We start from the raw sequence: 17709 nt of genomic DNA, 5'->3' as shown, positions 1-17709 counted from the left end.
AATTTACTGTGTAAATGCAAGGTTATAACCTAGAGGTCTCATCACAATCTCTCACCTCTTTTCCTCACTGTTTATACCACACAAATTCTCAAACAAATAAAACACAGAGTCCATAAATCCTCGGTCTCAAGTGACAAACAATGCAAAGTCGGCTTTTAACTAGGATTTGCAGTCAATACAACACGTTTGCAGACAATCCTGGCATTTCAATGGCACAAATATATGTATATATAGGCGCACAATGAAGCATGAATGCGTTTGACTCGTTTACATCCACCCTACAGCATTCCTCTGTTCTTTTTGACAGTCCTCACGGCATATACCAATGCGCACTCTGTTTATAACTCACACATATAAACAACAGTTCTTCCAGTGTAATACAATGCATTCACAACACTTTTTCTGAGCAACCATGCATATATTCGTGTGCGCATATATGACAACCATGACCTCGGCGTTTTCTGTGACTGCCACTATGATCTATGCATACCAAACAATTGCATTTATGCCGACGGCTAAAACCTAGCGCGCAGGTCGACAAGTGTAAATGCAACGAGTGCAAATGGCGGTTTCAACTAGCAACGGGTATGGCACTCTTTATTGCACTCGGCGTTCAACAACCTCCGCACTATATGCATCGAATCACTGGACTGCCACCGTGTTATGCATGCATATTAACCTTTTTAAATGCCGGTGATTTTTACCATAAATTCACACCATAATCTACGCATTACAAACTGGTCAATCCATCCATACACGCAGTAGACTTGGGGTTATCCCGGATTTAGAGTTACCTGGCTGTCACTGGCCGCGTGGGATGCAAACAAACACTCAAATCCCTCCTTCCTCGGTCAGTCGAACTGGTGTGATTCCAAAACTCGGCTTCCTCTGCTCATTTGACTCGGATTTCTTCTTTAAAATCGCCTCAATACATTTTTTTTTTTTTTTGGCTATGCTGCGGCTTCAAACACGATTTTCTGAGCTATGGCAATGAGGATTTGTGATTTGAACAGTGCATGGAAGGTTGATTTATGACCGTTTCACTACTGTACCCTGCGTTACATTCATTAGTGTTGTTATGGGTTATCGTTTTGTTTATTGCTGCGTCCTTCGTTGATTATGGCCACCATCGTGCGTCTTCATTGCAATGACATTTGCATATAATCTCATTACTTGGCCGCAGCACTGCTGTTTGATTATTATCATATGGCTGATTGCAATAATGTGCCAAATACATCCCTTGTATTCCATATGATATGCGCCCAAATTTGCACTTTGAATATCATAGGTTTGCATTGGAAATTTATATGCCATGATGTTTGTTTAAATACCATGTTTCTCCGCTATCATTCTCTAATGCATACGGCCTTCACCTTATATCATTCCTTTGCAACGCATATTCTTTGCTATGATAACCCTCGGCCCTTTGTAATGTTACATGAATTTTAATATGCGCATTTGATTTGTATATATATACCTTATACCTCATGTTATATGCGCATTTGATTTATAATGTTATATGCACATTTGATTTGTACATATACCTTACACCGTGTAGCGTATGCGCAGTTGATATATATATATATGTGATATTCCCTTTATAACATATATACCTTATACCATTAGTTCCTTTTTGATATGCGCATTTTATATTCCTTTTTTTAACATATATGTTAATGATATATGCGTATGTTACATTCCCTTTTGTAACATATATTCCCTTTGTAACATTATTAGGTTATGTTCATTTGAAATAACTTTAGCACATTCTTTTTATAACATAGCTTTTATAATTTTAAAAATGACCATTGGGGTCATGTTTTAAAATTATAACCATTCTAATGCTCTGAGTTCATGTGCAGGTGAGAAAAATGGTCCCAGTTTGATCTTTTTGCATTTAAGGAAAATATCTAGGGAAATTTTTATGTGAATGAAATGAAATGGAATATGAATAGGGAATGTAGGGTATATACTGGGAATGAATATCAATGAATATTTGCAGATACTAATTTCAATTAAATCAAAACTAGAAGTTTCTAAAAAAAAATTTGAATTTCAAGCACAAAATGGCTATGAATATACTCCCTTGAATGCTGTTTGTACAGGTGGAATGTTGAATGCTGTTTGTTCAGGTGGAATGGAATCCAAAATGTTGTGGATAGTAGACTTTTATTACTGCTCCTTGTTCACTATGCTCTGCTTCTTGAATTGTTCAGGTCCCTTTGAATAATGTTTTCATTTCAGGTCCCTCTGCAATGCTTCTGGAATAATTTGATCTGCTGCAACTAAGTTTGCTTCAGGTCCCACTGAATAATGTTTCAACTCAGGTCCCTTCAGGTTCTGCTGCAACAAATTTGCTTCAGGTCCAAAGTGATCAACATAATACCTTAGCTGTGACAGCTAAAAGCTTGCTACAAGACTCTCCCTTGTTGAATGTTTGACTTGTCCTCAAGTCAATTGTGGAAAGGTCCTGTATTGAAATGATGTGAGAATAGTAAAACAAGAATAGTGAATTCATAGAGTCCAGGTTTCCCTGGTTTTCCCCTATGAATTCAAGTTTGCATGGTGCCAGTTGCCTGGTTTTCACCAGCAAACCAATTATTTTTTATGTTTTGTTTTTTTTTTCATATATGTTTTTCTCCCTTTTTTTTTTTTTTTTTTTTAATTTTTCCGAACTGGAAGATGGCAGAGCCATAATTTCCAGTCCAAATTCTTCTACCAGTTGTTTTATGAATGTCTCCTTGCTAATAGGTTGATGATAACTTTCAGCCTATGACCATTTACAACAAATGAGGTGGGGTGTAATGGAGTTGGGAAGTATGAAAAGCTTATGGAAATAGGTTATATTGAAGTCATAATGTAGTAGTAAGGTTGGACTTCAACATGCTTGGTCATGGAGCTTAACATACAATATGGATGATGAACAAATCATGAACAATATGAATTCAATATGAAAGGTTTCTTGGAGATTGATGTGACTTGACATAGTACTGAACTTGACTGCTCCTTCTAATGATTGTCTTCATGTCTTTTTGCCTTGATCTAGATCATGTTGTAGGGTTTGTGGGTGTTGTTGGTCAACATTGAAGAGAAAGCTTCAAGAGTTTGAGTTTCATTGAATGAACTCAAGATCAGGTGTATCTTCACTTTTCTTTGACTTGAACATTTGTATTCATATTTTGAAATATGAATTTGATTTTGGAAAATTACTTCATCCATGGAGTTCACTCTTTCATTCTTCTTATGACCTGCAAAAACATAGCACTTGCCTGCAATACAACATTAGATGATGGAGGAAGAGAGTTGTACAGTCTCTCTTCTTCCAATATATATGTAAATCATTACAAGCATTGCTTAGAAAACAAGTCCAAATATGATAGACAAACATAATGCATTCATTTACCCCTTTGAGGAATGGTGGCCAGCTAGACCTCCTAGTGGTATTTTGTTTACAAAATATTTGTTTGATATCCTATTAGAGTGATTCCAAAGCCAAGTTAAAGTGAATTCAGATGGCTACCTCCTGTATAAACAGGTTTTCAAAATGATATAAAATGATATGGTAAAAATTATAAGGAGTGCCATGTTTGATAGAGCTGCTTGTTAATTTTTAACTAGACCAACAGTCACTATTTGAAGCGTAACTTCTTCGATAAAGATCAGATCAATGTGATTCCATTTGGAGATTAATTTAAATTCATTTTTGTATTTCCAGTAGAAACAGGTTTTAAAAATTCTTAGGCTTGATATCACAAAATTGGTGATGAACAGACCTAGGAGGCAGAGTTTTACTATGTTGGTTTGAAGCCATACAGTCACTAAATGTGGCATAACTTTTTCATTTCACCTCCAAATGGGATGATTCAAATTGTGTCTTAAACTAGACTTGAAGATATATCTCCCATATAAACAGGTTTTGAAAAGAAGATGATTTGGTATGTCAAATATGCCAATGAACAGTCAAGACCTAGAATTGTCACCATGCAGATTTTTCGACAAGCAGTTAGTATTTCAAGAATAAATTTTTCATATGATACCTGATTGAAGTGAGTCAAATTTATTTGGAAACTAGATTCAAAGGGCTATCTTACCTATGAATTTCAGATAAAAATGTTTCCATTAGACACTTCAAATATAGGCTGTACTAACTCTGTTTTCAACATTTCACTTGAGACCTAGTTTTGATTTTGATCACATTTTTATTTATGATATGAATTGAGAACTTCAAAATGGATTCCAAAACTATATTTCAAGAGATATGTAAATAAACCATGATTTCAAAATGATCCTATATGGTTACCCAAAATAGGCTTGGTCTTACTGCATTTTACCATGTAGTCCTTTCAAATGAATATTGATCAATGATTTGAAGAAATTGTTTGAAACAAATTTCTTATGGAAGTTTTATTGTGAATTCATTCTACTTGTTTATTTATTCTATTCTATCCTATTCTATTTTAACAAACTAATTCATTCTCTCAAGTATAAGAGAATTTCCAGTGCATCCATTTTCGTAACAAGATCATAAGTAAACTCATATCCAAATTTGAAAAATATACTTCAATGAAATTTTGGACATGAAAATTTGTTTGATCATAAAGATTTGATGAGAAAGAATGTTCAAGAATGGAGTAGTGTTGTAGCCTATTCTTTAACATCATCTTTTAGATCTTGTTGTTGAAAATGGATTTTATAGTTTTTTTTTTTTTATTTTTTTTATTTTTTTATTTTATGTTTTTGTTGGGGGGTTTTGTTTTGGAAACCTAATTCTAGGATCTCTATTTCTAGGCATAAAGAAACATAATTAAAGAAATGAAATGTAACTAATGTTTTTGTTTATTTTGGATTTTATCTCTCTATTGACTATGCCGATATTTGCCTCCCCGGCAACGGCGCCAAAATGTTGATCTAATTTATTGACTAAATTAACACAAGTATTTAATATCAATCCGGGTTGTTTTATTCTTGGAGGCAAACCACTATTTGTGAAGATCTAATATAATCAATGCTTGAAAGATAAATGATTACAAACTAAGAAGAACTATATCTTAAAAACTCTTGATTCAATCAGCTTAAAAGAGGTAACATTGGAAGAGTTCTTGACTCAAGAAATCTACTTCCACCTCAAGTATCACTTCAATGAATTAGAGATTACAATCAAAGACTCAAGATGCATAAATCATACATGAAAAAGGCTCTTAACTTAAGAGACACTCAAAGCTTTCCATAGTAACTCATTCATCTCAAGATATAAATCTAAATGAAAACAAACCACTTGCATGTAAATGAAAGAGACTAATTCTAATTCACCATTTCATAGAGAGAATGCCCAACTTGAACATTTGTTTCCCAACTCAATTAGATGATGAATAAACCATTAACAAATGAAATCAATCACTATTCATAACCATGATACAATCTGAAATAAGACTTTGAAAAACTAAAGCTATCATCAACCAGATTTGCAATGAAATAAAACTAGTCTAACTTGGAAGTGTACTTAGCTTGGAGTGGGGGCCCTCCACCCTTGCCTTGCACACTTATGATGAAGATATCAGAAGCTTTAGATCAGAAAAACATCCATATATTGATCAGCAAAATGAAAGTAACATAAGTCTCCAACTCAAGTCTTCACACCAAAAATATTACAGCATAATAGTATCATATGTCAAGTGTGTTGAGCCATCAAAGTGTGGCTCTTAAATAAGGAGTTCATGAAACCAACTGATCTAAAATCACTCTAACAATCATATCTACTTTAGTCCACCTATCCAAGTCGAATCCACCTTCCTCATCCCAAGAAATATGACTAATATCTTGGAATCCCAAAACAGCCCTATTTAGATGGGATTTCTGGATGACTAGTCATGATTGACTAGCTCCAAAAAGGCATAATAAAGCTCGATCTGGTTGAACCAAGCATAGGTGGCTTGGTCCTAGTTCCCAAGCTTTCCATTCATGCATCCCATTCGTGCTAAGGTGGCCTGCATCCATATCAACCATAAAGTGATTACGGGAATTTCTGAAATTGCCAAAATTGCACTTAAAATCAAACTTTTATAAAAACTCTAGAAATTGACAAATTAAAGTTAAATACCTGATTATACTTCAAATATTCATTAAAATGAGATGGATGAAGTGAAAATGAAGGATAAATGGATAGTTAGATAAGTTTCTCAAAGCAAAAAGAGATCAAAACTGAAGCCCAACAAAATGCTAAAGCAGTCAATACTCTGCTGGGATGCTTATCTCAAATAGAATTCGTGAAGGTTATGCAATATAAATCCGCAAAAGAAATATGGGACAAGATTGTCTTGAGCTACGAAGGAGATGAACAGGTAAAGCGTGCTAAACTTCAAACCCTCAGGATTCAGTATGAGAATCTCAGAATGTATAATGATGAAAGTGTGGCTAACTATTTCCTTCGGGTAGATGAGATTGTTAATTGCATGAAAAACTTGGGTGAAGAAATAAAAGAGGCTATTGTGGTTGAAAAAGTTCTAATATCATTGTACCCCAAGTTTGAATCTAAAGTGTCTGCAATAGAAGAAAAGGAAAATCTATGAATTCTTACTATGTCTCAGCTACACGGAATTCTAACTGCTTATGAAATGAGAAAGGGAGGTCCATCAGACAGAAGAGAAGCTGCTTTCAAGGCTTCAGGCAAAGGAGACTATTATGAAGCAAGTCACGTGCCAGAAGAAGAAGAAGAAGAATCAAATTTTGTCAGAAATCTTCAAAGGGGAACTGGAAGGTTCAGAGGTAAGTTACCTTTTAAATGCTTTGCTTGTGGAAGAGTAGGTCATTATGCTGCAAAATGTCCTCATAAGGATAAAGGAAAGGAACCTGCTAGATGGAACAAGAAACAGATTGCAAATAAGAAAAGCTACTACACTCATGAAGATAGTGATGGTCTATCAAATAGTGACGAAGATGAACGAGGTAATGACTATAAACTCTTAATGGCATTTGAAGATGATGATTACATGGATGCTATAGATGTGGATAGCTTTTGTGAAGAAATTTCTAGACTCAAGATATGTATAGAAGAAAAGAATAGGATCATTGATACTCTACAACTTCAAATTGATGAAAAAGAAAAATATCTTGAAAAGTTAGAAGGCGAAATTGTTGGTCTTAGAAAAGAGATTGAGAAAACAAAGGCTATTAATCTTAAGTTTGTCAAAGGATCTGAAACTCTGGATGAGATCATCAATGTACAACGCTCTCCTCTAAACAAGACAGGTCTGGGCTATAATGGAGAAACTTTTCAAGCATCCGCCTCAAAGAGTTATCTTGATGCAGCAAGAAGGAATGAGCAAAAGCACAATGGAGATCACCAAGTAAAGCAGGGACCAATTACAAACAAAGACTATCAGGCAAATCAGGGGCAATCTGTCTTAAGGATGAACAAAAGCTACAACCAGCCACAGGTAAAATCCTCTCAATTTGCTTCAAGAATGAATGACAATAGAAATTACAATTGTTTGGCCGGAAGATTTGATAACCGCAGAAATTTCTTCAATGGACAATGCTTTTCTTGCCATAACTTTGGTCACAAAGCAGCTCAATGTGTTGCATATGAAACGATCATGACTAGAGAAGCTCAAAAACAAAGAAGTAAGTCCGGGATTACAAAAAGGACCTATAACAACTTTTCGGTTCTTGAAAATGAAGTTGAATGTTCTATTTGCAATAACTTTGGTCATGAAGATTCTGAATGCAGGAGCAGGTTTCAGCAGACAAAGGAACAAGCCTCAAGCACCAAAACATGGAGAATAAAGGAACCACAAACAGAAAGATGTGGGATAACATTTTATGCAGAGGGACAGGAAAATCTATGGTACATTGACAGTGGATGTTCGAAGCATATGACAGGTGATAAAGAAAAACTTGAATCATATTCTGCCCTAGAAAAAGGAAAGAAAGTTTCTTTTGGAAATGATATTCCTGCAACTATAAAAGGAAAAGGCACTGCTCAGTTAAAAGAAAAGGTCAAAGTTGGAAATGTTTTGTATGTTGATGGATTGAAACATAATCTTCTAAGTGTCAGCCAGATGTGTGATCAAAGAACCGAGGTGATATTCAGATCAAATGGATGTCTTGTTCGTGATCTTGATACAGGTAAAACAGTGATCAAAGGTAAAAGAACTCCAAATAATCTATACATATTTGAAGAAGGACAATAACAATGCTATCTGAGCAAGGATGATGAGCACTGGTTATGGCACCGGAGGTTGGGGCATCTAAGCTTTTCACAAATAAGGAAAGCATGCAAATATCAGGCAGTTCGTGGTCTTCCAGATATCAAAGTTCCAGACAACACCATATGCAAATCATGTCAGTTTGGAAAGCAAACCAGAACTACCTTTCCGGAAAAGGAAGGATAAGCTAGCATGCCTCTTGAGCTAGTACATACAGATACATGTGGTCCATTCAGGAAAAGGACACCTCGAGGAGAAGAATACTTGATATTATTCATTGACGATTTCTCTAGGTTTGTCTGGTTAGGACTTATGAAGCACAAAGATGAAGCATTCGAAAAATTCAAATCCTTTAAAGCCTTGGTTGAAAATGAATCAGGATACAAAATTAAGTGTCTTAGATCCGACAGAGGTGGGGAGTTTACCTCAAATGAATTTTTCGATTTCTGTGAAGAACATGGGATAAGAAGAGAATTCTCTACAACTAGAACTCCTCAGAAAAATGGAGTGGTGGAAAGAATGAACAGAACTTTCCAACAAATGGCTCGTGCTATGCTTGATGAATCTGGAACTCCCGCAACTTTCTGGGGTGAAGCAGCACATGCTGCGGTTATTATTCTCAACAAAACAAATGTCCGAGTGAACAGCACTCAAACCCCTCATGAGCTCTAGTATGGTGAGACTCCTCCGGTAAAGCACTTCAAAATATTTGGGAGCAAATGCTATATTAAAAATACTGATGAGCAACTTGGCAAACTTGAACCTAGAGCAGATGAAGGCATCCTTCTTGGTTATTCTCCACACAGCAAAGCATACAAGTGCTATAATAAAAGACTTGGAAGAATTGTTGACAACATTGATGTAGTGGTTGATGAGAAGGGATACATTCCTAGGCAAGTAAATCATGAAGATATCGAAGAAGATGAAGGCCATCCTCAAAGACAGAATGATGAAGAAGAAGAACCTCAAGAAGAACCAGAGGAGCAAATAAGGATAGAAGAGAAGACTCCATCCAGATATGTTTAGAAGAATCATCCAGAATCTCAGATTTTGGGACAGAAAGAAGCAGGTGTACTGTTAAACACACATGGACAGCACAAGAGATATGAAAGATAAATCATGCAGTACATTTTTTATTAACATGAGATATACATTTATAATACAATGTTGTGACTCTTGGGTTTTAGATCCCAAGGTCTCTTGGACTGCTTTTGTCCATTCGACTTCCACACTAACCCACTTAGGATTAGGTGTCCAACATTCCCCCCCTAATCTGAAGGGTTATGTATGAGTCCAAGAAGAGAGCTGTAATACAAAATGTGCAAAATATGCATGGCAGCACTAGGCTGAATGTGCTCTATGAAATGTTGGTATAAAGGGCGGTGGTTTAAGGATGACCACCAACACTGGAATGCTTAGTGCAATTCCCGGAACTCTTCCAAAACTGGCAAGAAACTGAAGTTTTCTGCTAGAGGAAGTGATCCTATTGTTTTAAAGAAGGAAACCTTCAACCATAAAAGGGAGGTCTCATCCTGTGATGGTTTAAGGATAACCAACAACTCTGGAATGCTTAATGCAATTCCTGGAACTCTTCCAAAACTGGCAAGAAGCTGGAGTCTTCTGCTAGAGGAAGTGTTCTCAATCTGTGATGGTTTAAGGATGACCAACAACTCTGGAATGCTTAATGCAATTCCTGGAACTCTTCCAAAACTGGCAAGAAGCTGGAGTCTTCTGCTAGAGGAAGTGTTCTCAATTGTGTTCCTGGAACTCTTCCAAAACTGGCAAGAAGCTGAAGTCTTCTGCTAGAGGAAGTGTCCCAGATTGCCAACTGAAGGCATGTTCAGGCATCTTTGTCTCTGGCTACAACTCTGAATCTGGTATGGCAGGTTGTGGCTCAGGCTCGCTTGATGTGACTTTGAAACTTGTAGATGACCATCATTTCCCCCCCTGTCAGATACAAGGTGAGAAGATGGAGAAAACTCAACTGCAAGATTGTTCAATACTCTGGAACAAGTTCTGACATGTGTTTGGAATATCTTCTTGGCTGTTGATGCCCATTGCCAAGAAGTGATCCATCCAAGATGAATCTTTGTTCTTGCAGGACGTTTGTTTCTGAAGCATCTGTGTGAAGAATGACTGGTTTTATGGCAGTGCTTACATGGATGAAGATCAAAACAGTGATCTTTCATATGGCCAACTCGGTCACAGTGTTGGCATTTCACGATCTTTTGTTTTTGTTGTTGTTGCTGCTGTGGAAGAGAGGCAGAGTCTGGAACACCTGAAGCTGAACTGTCATGAATGAATCCAGCACTCTGAAACTGAATGGGCTTGGCATAGTTTGGAATATGAAAGGACAAGTCCTTGTCATATCCAAGACCAGTTCTGTGCTTGTTGTGGACAAGCTGTTCCCAAGGTCTGATGATGGGCTTGGGAAGTGCAGACTGAACCTCTGCATCTGCATGTAACTTTGCTGCTTTATCTGAATGAACTGTAACATCATGCTGCTGATGGGTGGTTGTCTCAATGTTCTGAACAAAAACAGGTTCAGAATGGTGTCTATTTTGATGTAGCTCTTCTTGCTGTAGCTGTGATTCAAGCTGCAAAAAATCAATCTTTTCCTGTGCATTTTGTAGACATGTATGAATTTCTGAGAGAGATCTTTTGCTGATTTGTAATGTGTCATCAACAGTAGATAATATCAGAGTTTTAAGGAACTGTAATACTTCACTGGTTCTGGCCATTTTTTTTCTTCAATGTCTGATTTACACCTTAAAAAACTGATCACAACTATTACTCAATGCAGAAAAGTAATATCTACTCACAGTACACAGCAATATCCTTTATAAATGTCAGCAAATGATCAATGTGCAATATAAAAGATTACAATCAGTTCACCAAAATCTTTATGCAGCAGTGGAATCAAGGAATCAATGCACTATAATGAGTTTTAAATACAATGCCACAATTGGGGCAGCAGCAACTGCAAACTTGTTTGGATCCTTCAAGTACTCTTTCACTTTCAAATCAGCATCAGCAAAAAGTTCCCAGAATCCAGGTTCTTTAAAACGGACTAGTAATATGCATCTCAGCTTTTTTTTTTTTTACCCAAATCAAAAAACCTCAATAGCTGGCAATTTCACAACTGTACCATTTGCATGCGGAAGCTTATCTTTCATGTGGTTCAAAATCATTCACCATTGATTTCATACTTTCATTAAAAGTCATCATATATGGAATTATCTCAATTCCAATATCTACTCATCAGCAGGCAAATTCATACCTTCTTAAACCCACTGACTCAAATCATTCAAATGCTCATCAACCCAATAAACATCATTCATATATGACCAAAATTCAATGAAACAATGTGCCCATTATTTTAATCAATGAAAGGCTCAATGCGCCCTTGATCTTTTAGCAGTGGTACAAATGATCCCCAATGAATCTCAGCCTCCTAAAATGATGAAGAATTCGGTCTTCCAGGCATCCGGAACTCCTACATAATATATGCCCTTGGATTCAAATAAGGAAATGCTTTCGGCCTGCAAGAATGAATGGCTCTTTCCCTATCAAGAATGAATGGTTCTCGCCCTATTAAGATCTGATGTCAAATAATATACCTCTGCTCCTATTGTAAAACGCTACCACAATTATAAACAGAGTCTTCAAAAAATATTTAACACAGAGGCATCATACTGTCAGCAAAAATGTTTAACGCAGAGGCAAGTCGTCCCGAGAGGCAAGTCCTGAACCAACGGCTTTACATATATAAAAAGAACAGATTCAAGCTCAAAACCAAAACGTTTTGATGGACATACTTCAGATAGCGCTCTTGTTACATCAAATCGATAGCCCAGCCAACGGCTTTACATATATAAAAAGCACATTCAAAATTAAAACAGCGCATTCAATATATATCATGCTACCAATATATATCACCGTATATATATCACTTCAAAACAGTTCAAATTCGATATCTAGTGCCTTCATTCGAATGAAATGCTGGTAAGTTCAATTCTCTCTTACTTGAAGCGAAAGCAACCCCTCAAGGGAAACACTCAGATTGTGGAGCACATATCTCTGGTCATGTTCCTCCTGTAGCTAGAAAAGCGTTCTTAGCATGGACATTTTCCACACTAGATATTCAGGAACTCATTTGCCACCCTTACAAACACTTCAATGCCTTGCTCTTTCAGGGGCGCAAATTTGATCAGTTTGGAAAGTACCAGCAAATTTGAACACAATGCGCATAGATAAGAAATTACCAGCAAATTTCACAAAGGAAATATTTTATGCAATGGAAAAGCACTTTGGTCAGAATCGAACTATTCATCCTGGAGACATGGTTATTGATACCTCAGCGTCCAATTATGGAGCATTTGAACACAATGCTGCTTCAGAAAATACCCCACTGCATAAGGATATGAAGTTGGAGATGCCGTTAGATGTTTTGCTTCGCCTCTTGAGTTCGTCTTTCAGCTCTGTAACCTTCCACTGCTCCAGAGGGCGATTCCTAAAACCCCTTCAAGGCAAACAATCCAGGTAACAATCCGAGTTCGAATCCGAACAAGTGCTCAACAGAATATTCACCTCGGATAAGCAAAGCAATATCGTCCAAACCCTCAAATAAGGCCTCAGAATGGACTCACTGCCACAATTAATGTGCTAAGGTCAATTCACTGGCTCAGAGAAGGCTTTTAGAATGAACTGGCTTAAATATTGGCTGCTGCCATTGTTAATTCCTCCGAGGTAGTTTAATGGAATTAACAAGATATAGCATCAGAATTCTAGAAAGAGAATTACGGTGCTCTGAACAAGTGGTCCTGGTGTGGGCCAACTCGCAACGTAAAACACAATATCACCCAGCAGTGAAAGGTATCCTTAAAGTTCATGCTTTAGTCACTGGATTAGATCGTCCCGAAAGTTCAGATCAAGTTGTTATAACTCGACTGCTACTAGGGGGTGAAGAACAGGCTTCACATATAATTGGAGTGGCGGGGACAACAATACGAGCTATTAAACGAAGTACAAACGCCAATATTCAAATATTCGATGGTGTTGATAATATTCCCTTTGCATGTGGTACAAAAGACGACAGGCTGCTTGAGATACGAGGAGAACCTGCGAATGTTCATAAAGCTCTGGAACAAGTTCTTTCTAATCTAAAGATGTTTGAGCATGATCTTAGCGTTCTTCCTAAATTTGGAATCAATATCATGTTAAAGATCCCAAGGCCATTTCCTGACGATAATAATTACAGACACACGATGCAAATTTCTGAGGACGTTGTGAATCATAAAATTGTTCCAAATATGGAGAGCTGTGAAAAGAATAGTGGAGCAACCATAGTCGTGCAAGAAATGAGAGAAATGGCTGGTCAAATGACAATTGAAATTCGTGGAAAAGTCCGTGAATTTCACTGCGCACTGCAGATGGTCCTAAATATTATCTCCGCGGCGGAGGACGAGCAGGACCATCATCCTTAAACTTTATCACAGGAGGCAGAGGCAGAGTAGCGCTCTGGACAGAGGCGTTAATTATGGACAGAGCCCAATTTGCAGAGAATATGAAACGGTTTTGAAGTCTGAGCGTATTTAACTGAACAGGGCGCAGGAATTATAAATAGAATATGTCAGGGCAGCGCAGGTGTGGCAGACAGACATCTCAGAACAGCTTGGACAGCGCTGGCAGTGTCAGGAGCAGCTAAAATTTAGCTGAAGTAATATTCATGAGAAAATATTCCTGAGATGCAGAATTGATGGCAGAAATGACTGCACAAAAAGGCCATAAGACAAATGGCTCACATTAATTATGCAGGGCAGGAATACGCCTGCTCTGATACCATGTTAAACACACATGGGAAACATAGAATAGGAAAGATAAATCATGTGAGTTTATTTTTTTATTAACAGGAGATATACATTTATAATACAATGTTGTGACTCTTGGGTTTTAGATCCCAAGGTCTCTTGGACTGCTTTTTTCCATTCGACTTCCACACTAACCCACTTAGGATTAGGTGTCCAACATGTACAAACAAGAAGAACAATTGCAGAAGCTTCAAGCTATTTGGCATTACTCTCTTCCACTGAACCACAAAATGTGAAAGAGGCATGCAAAGATGAATGTTGGGTCAAAGCAATGGATGAAGAACTTGAGCAGATCGAAAAGAACAACACTTGGGAGCTGGTTCCTAGACCAAAGGATAAGAATGTTATAGGAACAAAATGGGTCTTCAAAAATAAATTGAATGAAAATGGAGAAGTAATTAGAAACAAGGCCAGACTTGTTTGTAAAGGGTATGCGCAACAAGAAGGAATAGATTTTGAAGAAACTTTTGCTCCTGTTGCAAGACTTGAGGCCATCTGAATGTTCCTTGCTCTCTCAAGCTTTCAAAACTTCAAAGTATTTCAAATGGACGTGAGATCAGCCTTTCTGAATGGAGACTTGGAAGAAGAAGTATACATTGAGTAGCCAGATGGTTTCATTCTTGGAAATGATCCAAATCTTGTATGCAGATTGAAAAAGGCTCTCTATGGCCTCAAACAAGCTCCAAGGGCTTGGTACTATCGTTTGGACAAATATCTTCATCAACAAGGTTTTTCAAAAGGATCAGCAGACATCAATCTTTATATAAAAGTTGAAAATGACAAATTGCTGATACTTGTTGTGTATGTAGATGACATTATCTTTGGCAGCAATGAAGAAGCTATGAGTCAAAGCTTTGCCTTGGTGATGCAGAAAGAATTCGAAATGTCCTTGTTGGGAGAACTGACATATTTTCTTGGTTTGCAAATCCAACAAAATGAAGGAGGGATCTTCTTGTCTCAAACCAAGTATCTCAAGCAGATTTTGAAGAAATATGGTATGGAAGAAGCAAAACCAGTATGTACACCCATGGTCACAGGATGTAACCTCAGTGCAAATGATGAATCAGCAGCAGTGCATCAACCAACTTACAGATCTATGATTGGAAGTCTACTTTATTTGACAGGTACCCGACCAGACATCATGCATGCAGTGGGAATAGTTGGAAGATTTCAGGCAAATCTAAAGGAAACTCATCTTCAGGCAGTAAAGAGAATCTTCAAATATCTTCAAGGGACTCAAAACTATGGCTTATGGTATCCTAGAGATACAGATCTCACACTTCATGCTTATACAGATGCAGATTGGGCCGGAAGCGTGGATGACAGGAAAAGCACAAGTGGTGGTGCATTCTTTATGGGTTCCAGATTAGTATCTTGGTTCAGCAAGAAACAGAGTTCGATTGCCTTGTCTACAGCTGAAGCAAAATATGTTGTTGCTGCATCTTGCTGCACTCAACTCCTTTGGATGATGCAGACCTTGCAGGATTTTCAAATCACTTGTACACCACCCATCTCCATCTTATGTGATAATACAAGTGCAATCAGCATTTCAAAGAACCCAGTCATGCATTCAGAAACCAAGCACATACCAATTAAGTATCACTTTCTCCGGGAACAAGTGCTTGAACAAAAGGTCAAGTTGGAGTATGTTCCTTCTAAGGAACAGGTTGCTGATATACTCACCAAACCATTGCCTAGGGAGACCTTTGAATACCTCAGGCAAAAGTTGGGGGTTGTTGATGCATCATCTTGTTATTGAATCTCTTCTGATTGTTGGTTGTACGCAAGGTTCATCTGAAGTATATGCGTACATGTGCTGGGTTGCGGATTGGTTAAAGATCGAATGGCACAGGTTCAGGGGGAGCATATCATGCATTGTTGGCATTATGGAGGAAGTACAGAATGAGATCATGGATGCTGGTCTGAATATTGCTGCAATACATCTCTATCTCTTTCATGGTCATGGATTATGGTTCTTCTTTGCAGATCCGGTTTATAGTCAGGGGGAGCATGTTCTTAGGGGGAGCATAACCCTTTGCGCTTGATGTCAAAGGGGGAGAGTGATTGGTTGTTGTTGCCATCAAGTCCAAAGGGGGAGATTGTTGGCATTATGATACATATGTTGTACTTGATGGCAACCCACTCATCTCAGGTAATAAATTATAATGTAGAGAAAAGTTCACGCACTTTTATGCAGAGAAAAGTTTATTTCATGTAGAGAAAAAGTTCACGCACTTTCATGCAAGGAAAAGCGCGTATATGTTGGAGAACTTACCTTTGGTCCATGGTAGTTAGTCCTTGGTATTTGAACCTATGAGGAAAAGCGCGTATATGTTGGAGAACTTACCTTTGGTCCATGGTAGTTAGTCCTTGGTATTTGAACCTATGAGGAAAAGCGTGTATATGTTGGAGAACTTACCTTTGGTCCATGGTAGTTAGTCCTTGGTATTTGAACCTATGAGGAAAAGCGCGTATATGTTGGAGAACTTACCTTTGGTTCATGGTAGTTAGTCCTTGGTATTTGAACCTATGGTTTTGGACCATGGTACTTCGTCAAAAGTGTTGATCTCACGTACTTTCATGGTTGGTTCATGGTATTAGTCCAACAGTTTTTTGATCCTATGGTTTTGGCCCGTGGTATTGTGAAAGGCCTAAGCCTATATAAAGCAAAGGAGATCACTTGGCTAATTGATTCTGGCAAATCGAATATCTTAAGATTTGAAATATTGGGTTATTGTTTTAAAATTTTGATCTATGAAAGGGAAGTTGAAATCGAATCTGTGAAGGGTGATCTCTCGAGCGTTGCAGCTGCGGAAGTGCGGAGGCGCCACAGAAGGTGCAGTGCGGAGACGCCACAAAAGGCGCAGTGTGGAGACGCCACAGAGGCGCCACAGAAGGCGCAGTGCGGAGACGCCACATAGATGCCACAGAAGGTGCAGTGCGGAGGCGCCACAGAAGGCGCAGTGCGGAGATGCCACAGAAGGCGCAGTGCGGAGGCGCCACAGAAGGCGCAGTGCGGAGACGCCACAGAGGCGCCACAGAAGGCGCAGTGCGGAGGCGCCACAGAAGGCGCAGTGCGGAGGTGCCACAGAAGGCGCAGTGCGGAGACGCCACAGAGGCGCCACAGAAGGCGCAGTGCGGAGGCGCCACAGAAGGCGTAGTGCGGAGGTGCCACAGAAGGCGCAGTGCGGAGACGCCACAGAGGCGCCACAGAAGGCACAATGCGGAGGCGCCACAGAAGGCGCAGTGCGAAGGCGCCACAGAAGGCGTAGTGCAGAGGCGCCACAGAAGACGCAGTGCGGAGGCACCACAGAAGGCGCAGGTGCGGTGGTCGCGGCGCCACAGAAGGCGCAGTGCAGAGGCACCACAGAAGACGCAGTGCGGAGGCACCACAGAAGGCGCAGGTGCGGTGGTCGCGGCGCCACAGAAGGCGCAGTTTGAAAATTTATGAAAAGTGGTCCTTGAAAGAAAAGAAGTAGGGGGTTGTAGCTCCCTTCCAGGAGAGACTGGAAAACGAGAGAGAGTTGTAGCTCTCTGCAGGTTGCAGCCTGCGTAATGGTAAAGGACTGCACCAGTACAAAACCATTGTAAAAGGAGTTTCTAATTTGAAAGAAGATAGAGACATATTGCAGCAG

General features: G+C 38.6%; 1 protein-coding gene across 1 annotated transcript; it reads left to right on the top strand.

The window, feature by feature from the left end:
• Positions 1-12961: 12961 nt before the first annotated feature.
• Positions 12962-13690, top strand: LOC149155743 (flowering locus K homology domain-like). The gene has a single exon (XM_089444514.1). The coding sequence runs from the start codon at positions 12962-12964 to the stop codon at positions 13688-13690; it is 729 nt and encodes a 242-aa protein (XP_089300640.1).
• The last annotated feature ends 4019 nt before the right edge of the window (positions 13691-17709 follow it).

The sequence above is a fragment of the Pinus tabuliformis genome, chromosome 9 (assembly GCF_031772625.1).
Source record: "Pinus tabuliformis cultivar Carrire ecotype Pingquan chromosome 9, CPIR1, whole genome shotgun sequence".
Taxonomy (NCBI): domain Eukaryota; kingdom Viridiplantae; phylum Streptophyta; class Pinopsida; order Pinales; family Pinaceae; genus Pinus; species Pinus tabuliformis.
Note: the sequence above shows the minus strand (reverse complement) of the source record. Positions and strands in the feature narration are given on the sequence as shown.

What these genes read in the sequence shown, in the direction of transcription:
- LOC149155743 (XM_089444514.1), top strand. Translation starts at nt 12,962, where the DNA reads ATGGAATTAACAAGATATAGCATCAGAATTCTAGAAAGAGAATTACGG.